Source organism: Excalfactoria chinensis, chromosome 2 (genome assembly GCF_039878825.1).
Source record: "Excalfactoria chinensis isolate bCotChi1 chromosome 2, bCotChi1.hap2, whole genome shotgun sequence".
NCBI classification, from domain to species: domain Eukaryota; kingdom Metazoa; phylum Chordata; class Aves; order Galliformes; family Phasianidae; genus Excalfactoria; species Excalfactoria chinensis.
The window spans coordinates 79823682-79841540 of record NC_092826.1 but is presented as its reverse complement, the minus strand read 5'-3'; the positions used below and the strand labels follow the sequence as shown (position 1 = coordinate 79841540).

The 17859-nt window shown below is 38.7% G+C and overlaps 1 protein-coding gene and 1 non-coding gene across 5 annotated transcripts in view; both read right to left on the bottom strand.

Annotated features, from left to right (window-relative positions):
- FARS2 (phenylalanyl-tRNA synthetase 2, mitochondrial) overlaps positions 1 to 17859 on the bottom strand; it is a 239858-nt gene that overhangs the window by 96200 nt on the left and 125799 nt on the right. For all 4 annotated transcript variants that reach the window (XM_072327757.1, XM_072327756.1, XM_072327759.1 and 1 more), the window contains one exon: positions 91 to 251. In XM_072327757.1, the coding sequence (XP_072183858.1) occupies positions 91 to 251 (161 nt within the window). The remainder of the gene's footprint in view (positions 1 to 90; positions 252 to 17859) is intronic.
- On the bottom strand, positions 14993 to 15064 carry TRNAP-AGG (transfer RNA proline (anticodon AGG)). The gene has a single exon. It is a non-coding gene; the product is annotated as a tRNA-Pro (tRNA).

Sequence of the window (17859 nt, the reverse complement as noted above, 5' to 3'; positions counted from 1 at the left end):
AGAATTTTCATTATATTTAATTATATTATATTATTTAGGCCCACACACACTTCTTACTGACAGAAAATTATTGCATACATGTTTCTTTACCTGGAATTTTATCTTTTGGGAAATATGAGGCACAATAAATTGCTTCAGGAAGCGTTCATCTTCACTCCAGAACAGTCGTATGTCAGGGATATCATACAGGATCATGGCCAGCCTCTCTAAGCCCAAGCCAAAAGCCCAGCCAATTTTATCCTGAGCACCAGCTGAAACAAACAAACAAGATAAAAATTCAAGAGGTTAAGCTCACAAAATCAAAAATTAATGATAAAATGTTCACTTATTTCCTAAGAAAAGAAAAAACGTGAAGTGCCAAGACAGAAATGCCTACAAGTAATCAGCAATGCAAAACATACAGCTCACTGACATATCCCACTTCAACCAGAATGAGCAGCGAGATGAGGCATATCACTGCGTCCAGAAACTGCAATAGGCAATGAAGTTGTTCTCTGAACTTTCTGGTTCCACAGTTTCAGACAGATATTGAGAGGCTGCAGAACATTACAAACATGTTTCCTTTGTTATCCTTCAAGCTTAGCATTTCATGTCCAACTTGACTGTTTAACAAAACATGCAAATGTGAATTTCCTATTCAAGATATTTAAATGGACTGACAGACTAGCCAAGTCCATGTGGCATTAACATCACTGGCAGCATCTGAGGATCAAAATTCCCTCTGTTGAGGCACCTGGGAAAAGCAGGGCAGTGGGTTGCTAGGCCCTGCCACATTGGCATCACACCTCCAAGCAGGTTACTCCTGGGATGCTTCTCCTGGAGTAAGCTGCTGCCCCTACATACACAAGTCTCTTTTATGCAGCTCTAAACATAAAAAGACAAAAATATTTAATCCATAAGAGCATTACAGATATTAATGATGCAACACTTCCATCAGGAAATATTCATACCTTCTTCATTTTCAGGGCAAGAGTACCGAGTTATTAAAGTGAGTTTTTTTCCAGCGTCACAAGCCATCTCCATGTTTACACATCATTCTAGCGATTTTGAACTAAGTTGAGAGCCCAGCAACTCCACAAAGGCTCACAGCTTTTTCAAATTTAAACAAATTCATAAATAAACACTTAGTCTAAAAGGATGTGTGCGTGTGTGTGACAGGCTTGACTCTTCTGCATCAGCACTATCAGCATGCACCCAAGTCATATATTACCACGCATCTCATAGCTACCATAGAATCCACCACAGAATTACAGAAACATTAAGGTTGGAAAAAACCTTTAAGATCATCTAGTTGAACTGTCAACCCCTCACTATCTTACCCACTAACCACATCCCTCAGTGCCACATCCACATGGTTCTTGATCACCTCCAGGGACAGTGACTCCACTACCCCTGTGGGCAGCCTTTGCCACTGCCTCACTGCTCTTTATGATATTTTCCCTAATATCAAACCTGAACCACTCCTGGCACAACTACTCTCATCCTATTACAAGTTACCTAGGAAAACAAACTGACCCTCACCTCACCACAGCCTCCCTTCAGGGAGCTATTAAGAGCAATAAGGTCCTCCCTGACCTTCCTCTTCTCCAGACAGAACAATCCGTTTCCTCAGCCACCCCCTCTAAGACCGGTGTTCCACACCCTTCAGCAGCTTCACTGCAATTATCTGGAAATGCTCAATTGTTTCAACATCTTTCTTCTAGTGAGGGGCCCAAAACTGAACACAGCACCCACTAGGGCCAAGATCCTCCCTGAACATCTCTCTGGCATCTGACCATACTGAGGTCAGGCTGACAGCCGTGCAGTTTCCCAAATCCCCCTCCCAAACTTTGTTATAGATGGGAGTCATACTGGCAAGACTCCAGTCATCTGGAACCTCCCCAGTTGACCAGAACTGCTGTCAAATGATGGAAAGTGTCTTGGCAAGCACTTCTGTCAGTTCCTTCAGTACCCTCAGGTGGATCCCATCTAGCCCCATGTGACTGTCTAGGCGGAGCAGCAGGTCACTGTTTCCTCCTGAACTAAAGGAGGGACTATTCTGCTCCCTATCCCTGCCTTCCAGCTCAGAAGGCTGAGTATCTTGGGGATAACTGTTCTGACATTAAAGACAGAAGTAAAGAAGGCATTGAGCACTTCAGCTTTTTCCTCACCTTTGATGGCAATGTTTACTACTACATCCAATAAGGGATGGTGATTTTCCTTGGCATTCCTTTAGTTGTTAATGAATTTCTAAAAACACTTTTTGTTATCGTTTACAATAGTAGCCAGATTAAGTTCTAGCTGGGCTTTTGCCTTTCTTATTTTTCTCTATGCTTATCCTAACAACACCTTTGTACTCTCCCTGACTTGCCTGCACCTTCTACATGAGATAAACTCTTTCTTATTGGGCCTCTTTGTATTTCAGGACTGACTCCTAAGGGACTCTCCCCATCAATCTTCTAAACAGCCCGAAGTCTGCTCTGCAAGGTAGCAGTTCTGTCTTTCCTTACAAATTTACCAAAATAAAGAACGCTATCATTTTGTAGTTGCTATGCCCAAGATGGCTTCCAACCACCACACCAGTACTTCTCTTTTCATAAAGAACAGATCTAGCAGGGCATCTCCCCTGGTAGGCTCTCTTACCAGCTGCATCAGGAAGTTATCTTCTATATACTCCAGGAACCTCCTAGATTGTTTCCTCTCTGTTACATTGTACTTCCAGCAAAAGCCTGATAAGTTGAAATCTCCCATGAGCACAAGGGCTAGCAATTGCATTACTTCTGGCAGCTACTCATAGAATGGGTCACCAGCCTCTTCATCCTGGTAGGCTGATCTACAACAGACACTCAGTAGGTTATCAGTTTTGCAGACCTTCCCCTGATCTCTACCCATAAGAACTTAACCTCACCATAACCAGCAATGAGCTCTGCAATATCAAAACACTCCCTAACACACAGATCCCATTCAATCAACACTGTTCTCGCACCCTTATGTATTAATTTAATTTTTAATCGTTTGGTTTTTTTTCCCATTTTTGGACTCAGTAACTTCCCCACCATCACACAGGAGGTTGGAGGGACTCTATTTTCTGAAAACTATCTCTTATTGGAAAGAAGACAGAGTGCACTTCTTTGGGGATTGATGGTATCCTTGAGTATGCTGTTGCGTTCAGTGATGAGACAGAACAGTCCAGAGTCTTGTTTAAATAAGGGGAGGCATAACAAGCTTGGGAAAAGAGACAGTCATCACTTCCATTCTTTCAATTAACCTAAATCTGCTTATTTACCCAGAATACCTAATTGATTCACCATGTATTTTAATCCTGCAAAGAATGTTTTGATTTCATATCAGCAACTTCTCGAGAGGACTACATCACACTACTTTGCACTGTGAATCACACAAAAAATTACCCATCTATCTGCCTAGAAACTTGAGGCATTGTCATCTGAGCTATGAATAAACAGCCATCTGTTGGATAATCCTAATACAATTATCAGAACACAAAATTCTTAAGTTCCAGAAGTCAAAACCATATCAGTGAATTCTCTTCTATTCAGAAAGAAAAAATAAAAATATGGACAATTGGAATTTCTCCTCAAAAAGCAATAACAAATTTCCAATACATCCCACACCTTCATTTATTTTAACTATGCTCTCTTCTCTAACTTCCTATTTGTAAACCTCCAAGCCAATATAGCATAAAATATGTGATCAGCAAAACTGAAGAACAGTCCTGAACATATTTCTGTTTGAAAATTAGAAGTTAGTTTTTCCTGGTGAGTGAGACCCCTCCAAAACTTTTCATGGTGCATATGCTTTATATACATTGAATTTTGACAATTAGGACATACAGAAGTCAAGCTAATGTGAGTCAACTTGAAAGAATGAACAGTCCCAAATAACTTAAAACATTCTGTTTAAGAGGCACAGCAAAAGCAGCAGATTCCAGGGTCCTGGTGAGGCAATCATAGCATCACTGCTTGAAATAATGCAGCCCAATGGATAAAGCATTTCTGACAATAAAGCTTTACCCAAATAGCCCTCAAAGGTTTGTACAGTGCCAGGTTCCTGCTGCCTGACATGAAAACCTTGACTATCCACCAGAAAAAAACAACTCTGGAAGCTCTGCAAGTCAGGTGGCCAAAGAAAGAAAAGGAAAGGACAAAACAGTTTGGCTGGCCACGTTAGAAGCTGAAGTCCAATCTGATTAAAAGAAAAGGTTGCGTTGTTTCAACTGTGTTTTACAAGGGAGTCTGAGCCCTTATCTTTGAGAAGTCATACCTAAGTGCCTTGCTCTTAAGCTTCCAGACCAGGTGAATACATGGATCTACTTAAATATGGACCAATTGAGCCATTCTCTAAACTATAACTGTTAAATAAAGCTAAATTTCATAAAGCACTTTTTTTTTTTTTCCCCAATTTCAGTTGTGAATGAAAAGTTAAAGCAACATTTATTTGTTAATGTAAAACCAATCCTTAAAATAGAGCTTGAACTGCAAGCGCATGCCATTGCATTAGAATCAACCACTATATAACTTTCTGTGCCTTGTAATACTATTGCTAGCTTAAACTATGCCAACCAAGATGGGAAGCTTTGCAATTCCTCTGTGAGACATACATAATGGCCTAGCAGAACTCATGGATTACATCCACAGGAAATACCCAAAAAGAGAAACGTTCAACTTCCCAAGGAGAATATGGCAACATTTTACACTGCGCAATACACTTAAAGCATATTTTGCAATGTAGTATTAGCTACAGGTTGACAAAACTTTCTTCATTATACGCTTCAGTCACACTTATTTTTATATCTATGCTGACTTTTATTTAACAATTTTTAAGAGTCCGGAAAACCTGCCAATAAAGAAATCTTACTTTCAGTATAGTCTCAATTGGGTCTTCAAATTGTTATGCTCAGCAGTTACTGAAAGTGAAAGAAATTAGATTTCGATCTTGGATCGAGGCAAAGTCAGGAGCATCTACCAGCCCTGCATATAAGGTACTCTTCTCAAAATGCTCAGAAATGAATATATCCAAAGGGGATGGAGCTAAAAGCTGGGATGAGGTCCAGAAGCAAAGACTCGAATTTATTCTCCTGCTTTCAGTTTAATCCATGGCTATTACTGAAACAGATTCATGGTGGGCAGAGGAGTGAACAAATTCTCAGGGATACACACACTACACATCACGTTTTAAAAGACAAATCAGTGCTTTAAACTGTGTAGAACATAATTTATATACATAGTGAGCCCAGGTAGTCTTGTACCTAGTGTCAACAGCTGCACTGAATGAAGTACACAATAGAGTACATCCTAACAGTATACTGCCTTGATTTACCAGTGGAAAACAGAAGACAAGGAAAACCAAAACTAAACTATATAGACTTCCTCCCATGCACAAAAAGAGAGAACACAGGAAACAAGACCTCAGCCATAGCAGCTATTTATCAGTGTATAACACATCAAGTGGGAAGTGCACTTCACAAACTTCAGTCTCAACCACATGTTCTCATACTCTTCTCAGGCTTCCAGTTCAAACTGGCAACACTTAAGCCTTCTGTCCATTTGGTATATCAGTCATTTGTTCTTTTTCATCTTCACCTTCCTTTTTATCCATTTGCACATTCTACACATGTGCAAATGATCTGTGTCTCAGCAGATCACCGAAGAGCTCCTTACCTGATACTTAAATTTAACCGAGACAAAACTTCAGAAATTCTGGAATCAAAGACCTATGCTCATATTTGAGATTAATGGACTTATAAACAGGCTTATAAACTAGGGTTTGAAAATAGCTCCTGCAACATTAAGATTTGCTTACTAGTATAGGTTAAGAATCCACATTCTACACCATAGCAATTATGTAAACTATGCTTGCCTGTGATAGAAATAAAACATTTCAAATGGCTTCCTACTTTAGATAAAACTGCCATTTACTGAGAGTCCGAGATTTTATATGGCAAAAAAAAAAAAAAAAACAAAACCACCCACTAAGGTATTAGTATAATACAGAAGAGCTTATGGAACTGTGAGGTCAAATGGCGTGTTATTAAGCAACTGTGGTCAAAAATCTTACAGAAGTTTCTTTCTTAACTGCTCTCTTCAGCAGAAGCAAAAATCAAAATTGTCACATTATTCTCTAACTGTTAAATTGATGCATTCAGGCTCCTGTGCACAATCCAGTCTAAATTACCTCCTAAAATAAGGACTTGGCTTTCAGGCTATGCATGCTAAGTAAACCACTCCTCAAGAACTTGAGAGAAGAAGTAAACATTCAATTATGTCTATTCTTGTTGAAAAAGAACTTATCTTTCTAAATCTCAAATGTGGAACAATTTTCTAACAATAATAGTCACTTTGAGACCACAGCTTTGTCTCATGGGTCAGACTGATCCGTTCTGCTCGCCTCACTTGAAAACTAAGCAAAAGAACTTTAAAGGCTTTGACTGAGTTTTTAATATTTATGTTTATTTTTGTTCCATAACCAAAATAGTCTTGTACATACATATTAAAGGAACAGTTTGTTTAAAAAAAAATTTTAGCAAGGGAAGCCATTCACTAGATTCAATATTCTTCTAATATGTAATAAACACACACATTCTACCATCATTTTCTAACGTTTCATCAAGCCAAATAGCCGGGAGGAAAACATTTCTGGTCATGAGAAGGGGAGGCCAAGAAAACTAGGTGAGCAAGAGAAGGAAAGAACAAACCAACAAGAAGGAACATTTTTTTACCCCTCAACCTCAGCCTGTCTTTTTTATTTTCCAGTTATTTTATCTTTCTACTTCCGAAGCAATGAATTCTTCAGTCCGCCTCCCTTGCTCCTTTCCATCTACGTCCCTATGCCTGAATCCACTTCTCCCATACCCACAAACACACTTCTAAGTACTCATAACAGACTCAGTGACAAAAGCACCATTAAACCAAATCTTATCTAAAACTACAGTCATTTTTTCAAGGTTCACAACCACAGAATGAGGTATGATTTATCCTTGAAATGGTGAAATGGTGAAAGATAAAGTACCTGCTTAACTTCCAAGTGCAATACAAGACACTGCAATAACAACAAACACTTTTATGGTATACGGCCTTCCTTCTTCCTTGTAATTCAGCCCACAGATATGAACAAATGACTTGTTTAGTTGTTTGGGTTTTTTTTCTTCTTCCTTTATAGAGGGATATCTTAATGCCCATGAAGGGCAATGCAGTTCGCTTTCTTAATTTATGCCACAGAGCATGAAAGAAGTTGACACTTGACAGGTTTATTTCCCCTGACTGCCTGTGGGTTTTAGTACTGCTCTTTTTGTTCTGTCTATGTAAAAGCAAATTCCATTCCCTTTGATAATGTTTTGTTCATTCAGGGAAACATTGGATTTTTGAGTTGTTGGGTCTTTAATATCTTTAAGTAATGTTAATCTCCCTAGACAATGTGGCCACACAGGTTTGAAACAATAAAAGTTACGAAAAACACATGAGGGGCTGCCATTTCTTGGAAATACGTCTACAGTATTGTTCAAAAATTCAATTACAAATCTCATTTTTCAAGCGTGTAAGTACAGCTGGACAAAATTCATTCCATATATACTCACTGTCCCCAGATGAAAGCTTCTTGGCAAAATTTCACCAAAACTTATGTTGACTATTTAGCATCTTATGAAATGGTCTTTTCTTCAAGAACAGGCAGGGCAAGGAATGAGAACACAATGACCATCACAATGTTATATAATCGTGATATAATTCAAGAGATTAAGACACTTCAAAAATACACAGACATAGAAGTTTATGTGCATCACAGCATTGGATGCTATTTATCTTTTGTTTGATATTCCTATTCAAAAACCAGAACAGTCAAAGCACTTGTACATTTCAAAAGGTTAATAACTATGTTCAGCTACCTGCAGCACAGCATCACCATTAGTCTGAAAACACACACGCTAAATTCAGCTTCTACAGGCAAGAACTGATATTGCGTTCTGTGTTTCTACAGCACCTACCAAAATGAAGCCTTGAGGTCATAAATGGGCCTCCTTTTCTCCACAGTATCTAAACCAACACTGCCTTGTAATTAGGATTGAGTTCTGTCGAGGTTCAAGGCACACACTATTCACTGAATTCCAAAATTGCAACAGGAAAGATCCAGGTGTAGTTAAATGTATAATTGTAATGCATAGGCCAAGAAATCTTTGCTCAGAAGCACTAACCTTGACTTTTTTCTACTCTTATCACAAAAAATTACTCCACTTGTCTTGCACTACGGAGATTCAAAGTGCTTTTCTCACTGAGATCTCAACGTGACCAGCTTTCTAAGCCATTCTTTCTTACCAATCTCCTGTCTGAAAAAGTTCAACCATGGCATGCCGTTGGTTAAATTTATTTCTGCCAAAAGGCCTCATGTTATTCTAAGATACAGAACTGCTTTAAATATATCATTACAGAAAGAACTATGTAAGATCATACACTGCAACAGGAGTTTTCAGACAACAATGCAGATGCATTAAGTCCTCCTAAATTTGTCTATATGCTACTCCTAAAAATAATGCCTCTGTCTGACATTTGACCACTTGCAAATATCTGCATCTATCTCAGAGTATGGATATTTAACTAGTCACAGGATATGTTTTGCACACAGGGAACAGATAAAGTGCTTACAGCTTTGGACATCTCAGGAGACTCTCAGTTCTGTACTTCAGGAATCAGAGAATCACAGAATCCTTAGAGTTGGAAGGGACCTCTGAAGGCCATCTAGACAACTCCCCTGCAATGAACAGGGAAATCCACAAATAGGCCAGGTTGCTCAGAGCCACATCCAACATTGACTTGAAAGTCTCCAGGACAGAGCATCCACCAGCTCTCACAATGTGGATGTGCCTCGCCATCCACATTGTAGAAGACTTTTTCCTTATATCCAACCTAAACCTCTTTACATTTAAAACCATTCTCCCTTGTCCTGTCACTACAGACCCTGCTAAAGAGTCTGTTCCCTTCTTTCTTGTAGCTCTCATTGGAGAGGAAGGGAGAAGAAAGGAATGAAGATGAGAGGGCCTGAAGGGCCACTGCCTGCTCTCCTGCCTGAGACTAAAATCTCTGTCTCTTCTCTCTTGCCAGTATTCCCAGCAATACTGGAGTAAAACTTGCAGTTAGAAATAAGGCTTTGTCAGCTTGTAGCAAACTGCTTGGATGCTGTTGCCACAGTTCTTTGAATTGCATCCCTGGGAGGTACTTGAATTCTGCCTGGCCCAACCCCTGTCCAGTGACATGGAGAGATCAATCACAGTGTAATAATCAGCACTCTTCTGGGGCAGGAACTGAAGGGTTATATTTTAGGCAAAAGAATTCTCCTTGCTATTCAGCCCATCCTTTGAAATTACAGCTGATCACTAACAGCTGGATGGCTATTAATCTGTTTTCTTTACGCACTGGGAGGCTTCCAAAAGGAAAAAGAGATATCTCTAAGATGCATTACAAGAAGGTGCTGAGCACAATTCTGGGGGATGCCATCACCTACTTCACCACTATGTGTTGCTGGACATCTGACCCAACCTTGTTTCTTGAACTCTTTGGTAAAGAAGAGAGAGAGGAATGCAAATAATGATTCCTTATCACAAGACATGTATGGAAAAAAATGTTTAATTTTTTGAGAGGTAAACCAGGTAAGATGAATTTGACCTCAAGTTTCCATTTCAGCTTTAATTTTTATCATAAGTATTCCTGTAAGATTATGATGAAAAGAACAAAAATCCTTAATCTCGGAATAACCACCTCACATGAAATCCTCTCTCAGATTTCCTTTAATTACTTCCACGATTTTTAGTAATCTCTCATGATTTCAGAACTCACATTACACCAGTAAATGGAAATTGTGTTTTGAGCACTTTCTTGTCCTTTTCTTCCTCTTCCTGCGTTCTACAAAGTGCCTACAGGTAATCTTCAAAAATGTTATAATTTATGTCATCAGCTCATCACGTTCACAATAGTACTACAGACCTTCATGCTCTTCTTGCCTGCAAGCAGGATATTTAGTTATAGACTATTTCTAAAATTAACCCATCATCTCCATGTGCAGCAGGCAATGATGAAGTAACGAATTGAAGAGGAACTAATTGTTGTTTCTTGGATGCTCAAATCAACACGTTTCCTCTCCACTTTCTAATTGATATGGAATTTCTGAGCTATCGCATTTATTTCTAAAAAACGACATTTTCTAAACAGCAGCACAAATTGTATTAGGGTGGCACAGTGTTTGAAGGTGTTTCACACAGTATAGTGTTAGCTGTTTCTATACGACCACAGTTGGAAGAAGGGTAACACTGTGATGTCCCATGTTAATATTTTAAAAACTATACAAGAAAAGTTGAAAAAATAAATAAATAAATAAAAGCACGAGAAGAGGTTTTGCCTGAAGCTCTTGAAATAATTTGTGAAAGCATCTTGGTTGTACATTTTGCACAGGCTTCTTGCCCAGTCTTGTAAAGCAGTTGACACAGCATGTAAAGGATGATGGAAACAGATGCAGAAGCAATAAAACATACAAGTGGAGCAGATTATGCTCTGCAATTGTTGTGAGCAAAAAAGCATGACTACAACAATGTTACAATAAATGAAATAAATAGGAAAGGAAGAGAATCCTATAAGGGCTTGTTTTTCCCTCAGGGACTAATATCTTGCCAAGACTCCACTGTTCTTATAACTTCAAAATGAAGTTCATATATAGACTTTCAATGGCCAATTCTAAATCCCCCTTTTATCTCTAATAACATTTCCTAGCAAGGTGTATCAATAGCAAAATGCCCCATTCCACATGCAGGGCAGTTTTCCTAGGGATGACAGGCAACAAAGTAAGTACATGCTTTTTGCTAAAATGAAAACTAAAATCTTGCTTTATCAGATCACAATAACCCCAAAATAGGGCCTCTAGACAACAGCAATGTTTCTCCAACAGAGTGAACTCATGAAACTTGATTTTCTTCTCAAGGAGATTTTTCTTAGCGATGCACCTTATCAACAGCAAAACACATCCACAATAGCACAACTTCAGCAGCAGCAAGTTTGTTCTGCTGGAATGAAGCACATCAATGGCACACCTAATACACAGGCTCACCCCTCCTAGGCAGGACTGGAGAGTGACACATGCACTGGCTGCAACCTGCACTAAACTACACATTACGCTGAATTTCTGATACATTTATTATGTCTATGTAAGCTCAGCAGTATCCCACAGCCAAGGTCCTGATGAGTTACTGTAGTTACAGCTGGTGAGTGGAGTTGCCTGGCTAATTAGCAGCCAGGAATGAAGGGAGGGCTCACTGTGAAGCAGCGTGCTGCAGGATAACTCTGTAACTACCCTAACCCAAGACATACACGTTGTACAGTACAGCACACTCCCTTATACTGAGATCAACTGCAAAAGCCAAAACAGTCTTTGCTTTGGAAGGAGAAGGGGATTTCCTGAGAAAATACATTTGAAAAAGGCAAAGACTGCAATGTAGTTCCCTACAGTGAACCACCACACTACAGATACAGAACCCTGGCCTGATTGGATGAAGAGCATAAGTGTGTGAGTATCACTGCACCTAAATGTGAGAAAGCCAATATTCACTTCGAGTTATACATCTTCCTCATAAACTATTTTCCTGGAAATGTTCTGCTTACACGTACAACGTAAGCAAAAAGTTACTGCTTTACTTACCAGGTATTTTACTGCATTGCTAAAGTATTTAAATGAATTAACAAAGAAGGCTTTTCTTTCTGGAGGAAGGAATATTTTACTAAAAATCTTGCTCAGTTCAAAAGCTGTGATTTAAACTCCCTTTACAAAGAGATTCCTTTCTCAAGATGAAACTCACTAGTTTTCTAACTAATGTTCCTTTTTCATCATCGATAATTAATTCGCTGTTATGAACTGATGTCAGTTTTGGGGAGGTAACATGACTAACACAGAACGATAAAAGAAATGTTACTTTCCCTAACTGTATAATTACTATGTAATAATAATTAATGAAATACTGTTTCACTAGGTGAAAGGGCTCCTGTGCTTTTAAGATCAACTGTGATCAACTGTATCCCCTTATAGCTATAGGAAATAAAATCATAAGAAGATTCATCCTAAAAAATAGACCTGCGCATAGCTCTTAATTACATCTTGTTTCTTTTGCAGATTGAAATTTGCCAGTAATTGCTGTAGAAGCTCATAACCTCAGTAATTGTTGCCCTGCACTCATTTAGAGAAGTCCATGCTGAATCTCAGTCCCACTTGTCAACATAGAAGAATTTGAAAAATATCAGCGCTAGTTTCAGTGGACAGATACTAATTGGGTTGTTATTTTGTCACTGTGTAAATTCTCAGTGACCTTTCCAAAAAGAACTAACAAGTCAATAGAAACTGTTTCTTCTCGACTTTCTCCACCTCCTTGTTGTTATTATTATTATTTTTTTAAACAGTCACCATGTCTCTTCATCTCTTTTCAGCTGCATACTTCTTTTTCCCTTTTCTTAAGGCAGAACGTCTAAGTTAGTTGGTTTCTTTTTCATCTTCTTACTTTGCCTTTTACGTTAAGGGACATTTTCTCAGTTGCTAACTCAACTAACCCACTCAGTACTGAAAGCAAAAAACATCAGATTTCCAGTATCAACTGTTAAGAACTCATGCCACTCTTCAAGTATGAAAATATAACAAAAATGCATACAGAAGGGCCAGTTTTCAGCAGCCGATACACATTTGTGTATCTTGTAAAGAGATGACATCGCAAGACACATAATCTGCTTCTGTCTATGCAGACCCACTGAATTTACCAAATACTTATTTGGAACTACAAGTTCCATCAGCACAGTTACAGCCAAAAATCAAACCAACTCTGCACTTGAGCACTTCCTCTGGTGGGTGATGAGTCTTGCTAACACTGCAGACAATGGAAACTCAAAGTAAGTATCAAGAAAAAAAATGATGGCACGAAGAGCTCTAGGAACACCATCTATCTCCTGAAAGCAAATGTACACAAATATACACACCAATGTCCCAGTATATACTAAAAGGCAAACCAGAGATCTTTGGAAGATGCCTTGCCAAAAAAAGGACAAACCAACAAAAACTTTTCTGGCTAAAGTCCCTTGATGTTTTTAATATCTTGCTATCTCAGTCTGTAAGGAAAAAGATAGAAAGCTTGTAAAAGTACCAAATACTAATTAGCAAAGTCTCATCCATACATTTGTTTGCTAACTGGAAACTGGACATTTTTATACTGTGCAGCAAATATCTAAGTTAAATATGAGAAATAGTAGCAGTCATCAAATGAACAGACAGGTACGTAAAACCATCTAGACCCTAGGGGATTACACACTGCAACTCCTTCATTACTAATATAGGATAGGAAAATTGATAATACCAAGCAGAAAACTCCCTTACAAGGAGATCTCACCATCTGGCTTATCTGAAACCCACAGGGAGTTAAACAATAAAGGACAATAATTTTCCATCAGCGATGTAGCAGCACAGAGCGGAGGACAAGAACCAGACAAACCCCAGAGAGATCTGAGTTTTGAAGCATTTTTGTAGCTGGATTCTTTATATTTTCTTGCAAACATTAACCCTTACGGAAACACTGTGAAATAAGGTGATGATTACCCTTTACTGTAGAAATTATGAAACTTGAAGCACATCAGTAAATTCCTCACAGAAACCATATCATTAGCTAATTGAGTAACACAGCTCAGAATCACTGATTTCTAGAACTGATGCCTGAATCATGAAAACACACTTCAGCACAAGTTTGTGCACTCTAACTTTGTGAAGCTATTGAGCTTCCAAATGTAGTTAATGTAAATGTAGTTAGATTGTGACATCACAATGCCACATTAAAATAATTTTTAAGTTATTTTTAAGTTACTAATTTAAATCTAACCAATTACCTGCTCATTCTGTTTATGAGGAGTTTGCCACAAACTGAAAAGGTAGGGATCCACAATGAGTGCTTTAATTTCTTAAACACCACATTTTATCAAAAAGCACAGACTATAAAACTCCCTTACTCTGTTCCCCATTAGTCATACAGGAACAAGTTACACTTGTCGGACAACAAAGACACTCAATTACAAGCATGCTGTATATTAAAAGTATGCGATAATAAGCAACATCAAATTTCACCTTGTCAGCTAACTGCTAAATGTTTGCAGCTAGAGATAATGCTAGAATCAAATACATACAGTATTTGTCTATCCCATTTATCTAATGTAGTTTTTTTCCCACACATATATTTATCTGATAAAAATATTAGTGTTCATGGGGAAAAAGTGTGAAATGCACCATAGCTCAGCTCTAGCACAGAACTTGCTAACTTTCATTATTTCTGTTTCGTTTTTATATTCCAAAAATACACATATCTCTAAAAACACAAAATATCATTAAATCACAATAGTTGCATGGGCATGACGTGGCATTAAAATAGTATAAACTCGACAGAATCACCACACTTCCATTTCCCTTGTCAGTTCCTAGAATGTATTGCGCACGAGTGGCACATAATTACAAGATGTTTTTAGCTTCTAAGCACCATTATCATCATGGTTGCCTGCTTTCCTGAACAATTTAAGACGTTACCAACCATTAAAATACAAGCAGATTAATCAAGGTGTCCTCAGAAAATTACCATGAGAAGTTTGCAGATACATTTAGCATAAGCTTTCATTCTACGAAATGAATGTAATTCCCTTAAGCGAGGTAAAACACCATCACCATATAGTAGAGCAGATCCTCCAGTAAATGTAAATCCTTTCCTCTTTTCGTGCCACAGTAGAAACAAAAGTTCTTCCAACAAACTCCAAAAAAGAATAGCCATTAACAGCAGAATTCAGTAGGTACTCACTGTGAGTCCTCCAAAATGGCTTGAGAGCAGTCCTGAAGAGAAGAATTTCGGGGTGCTGGTTAATGAAAGATTCAATATGAGCCAAACACAAGTGCAGTTCAACCCACCTCTTGTGCACTGGCTGAACATCAGCACCTGCCTTTCTCACCAAAACAAGGGCTCGTCCGGGATTTGAACCCGGGACCTCTCGCACCCTAAGCGAGAATCATACCCCTAGACCAACGAGCCAGCTTCTAACAACACCATCGACTCATTCTCTCCAACTCACGACTCACAAACCACACCACAAAACCCAAATTACATGGCTCACAACCAGACAGACGCTCCTTCAACTCCAACAAGCCTGATGCTCTGCAACACGCAAAAATGCTCCTCTCACACCACAGACTCATACCTTACCTCACCACTCAGCACTGCACAAATTCAGACGCTCAACCATCCCAGACCGCTTGAAAGAAAATTTGTATCACTCCCCTCAACTGCGCCTTCAGGGGATGCCTTTCAGAACTTCTCACTAAAATGTGCCTGTCCACACTTCACATGCCATCAAGGAAAACAACATCGCACAAACCTGTGACAACTACCTTCATCTCTCAAGTGGATAATTTAGCACAATTCTTCCTCTTCTCTCAATCCACTACAATATGGAAATCAAGATCAGCATGGAGAGATGCCCACGGAGATGACCAGAGGCCTGCAACACCTCCCCTGCAACAACAGCCTCAGAGAGATGGGGCTCTTCAGCCCAGACAAGGGAAGGCTCCACAGCGGGGGGTTGGAACTACATGATCTTGAAGATCCATTCCAACCCAAACCTTTCTATGATTCTATGAAAATCACATGACCTAATCTTACTTACACAAACATACTGCACAATTAAAACTAGGAGAAAAAACTAGGCAAAAGGATAAATCTTCATTTTGGGTTCATAATAAATTCTCTCAATTCCTATGTAAAGGTACCTAGAATCACACGATAATAGGCTTTTGGATTCATAAAAAAAAGCCCTATTCTGAAACAGCCCTACGGTTTATGTACAGTCAATGAACCAGCACTGAAATTTGCTCATGAGAGGCAGTATAAAAATACACTGAGCACACAAGCACAAGATGGAAAATGAAGGAGAGAATGAAAGAAAGAAGGAGAACAGAAGGAGGTAGGAAAGAAAAAAAAAACCACAACCAAACAACACTTGCACAGACTGGTTTCCTTAACATGTTCAGCTGGTGTGAATTAGTATAAAAGCTCTTCCAACGCTGGTGAAGCTGTGCCAGTTCAGACCAGATGAGATCAAAGCTGTTGTTAGTCAAATGGCAAAGGAAAAAAAAAAAACAGGCCCAGTTATTATTTATTCTAATTTCTATGCATGTGCACATAAAAGATTGGTTTCACCACAGTTATTCCTAGCTCAAAGTGTAAGTATTAGAAGTTTTGTGTTTCCATGGGTTTGCTCACATTCATTGAACACACAACTGCTTGAGCTCTGCAACAAAATTTCAGATAAAATTCACCTTAATTAGGATTTCATTAAAAAAAAACAACACAACAGAGAGTTGGGCCAGGCAAAGCAAGTTGTATGTTTTATTAGAAGCCACGTGATTGGCTTCGGAAAAGAAAATTCATGCATTGCAAACACAAAAAGAAACCAAAGAAAAGCAGACTCTCAGGCCAATTCCAATCCCTCCTCAACATGGGAAGAAGGTTTAGATCAACAAATGTGCTTTGTTAATCTGTCACCCCAATACCTGGAGTGCACAGTCATCATGCTGTTATGTGCAGCTGATACTCATCTAATGGCAGCACAGCAAGGAAGTAAGTTCAGTCAAACTGCTACTCATATTGTACACTCTTTGCTTTAATCAGTTACTTAACCATATGCTTAGACAAGTCTTTTAGTTAAGCAAAATAACCCTATCCTGTCTCACTTTTGCAACCAGAGTAACGGCAATGATGTCCATGCAACCCATGAAGGCTGCTTCTCGACTCATCTCAGCCATAGGCAAGTTCCAGCCCAGTCAGGCCAACAAGAAGCTCCAGGAATAATAACTTACCCAATTCTTTCTAGTCAAGGTGAATGCATTAGCCAGCTCTGACATAGTTAGTCCACTTGTGGCAGACGTATCTTGAGACTTGTTTGAAATACACTCACTTACCAAGATTGCAGAATGCTCCCACTTCTCTCAATAACCCAAAAGAAAATTTTCAATTTTCTGTACCTACCATTAATCTCATTGTAAATTCATCATTACTTTAGTTTTATTAGACCAGCTTAAACCAGCAAATCTGCCACCTATTATCACAGAATCACAATGGAGACCTGATCCTCTACAATTTTGGACCTTAAAATTCACAGCCACACAAATATGCTATGTAAAAGAATCTGCAAAGACTGCCTGTATCCATCCTTTCTGTCCTCAAATCCACAAAGTTCAAGAAAGAAAGACAGATTAATTTGCACAAATACAATTCAAGCACTGTGCAGATAACTATGTATGTATGTACAGAGAAGTACTGTTCTCTGCCCTTAAACTGCTCTGTTTCCAAAGGCCATGAAGATAGCAAAAACAAAAGAAAACAAAACAACCCCAAAAGCTACCAGAACAGAATCTTACTTATAGAAACACTTCCAGGAGATGACATACAAATATTTCCTATTCCTCCCAGATACCACTGAGAAGAGAAAGTTTTGTGCCTCATAAAAACTCTAAAACTGTTCTGCTTGCTCTATGTGCCAAAATGGAACACAGTATTAGGACATAATTTGGGGGGGAAATGAATAAATAAATAAATAAACAGATAAATGTATGTTGTGGGAACAGTGCTAATGATACCAGGTTTGATACTGTCTGATTGAGCCAATAAAATACACTGCGAACATCAACATCACTGTGGAGCTCTTCTATATACTTGCCACGGTTGATGAGCATAATCAATAAAGATTTAGAAATATCCCAGGAGCTTAGAAGCTTACAGTGGTCTTTTAAGGTCACCTGAGCATAGGTTTCTCAGATGAAATAAAGGCA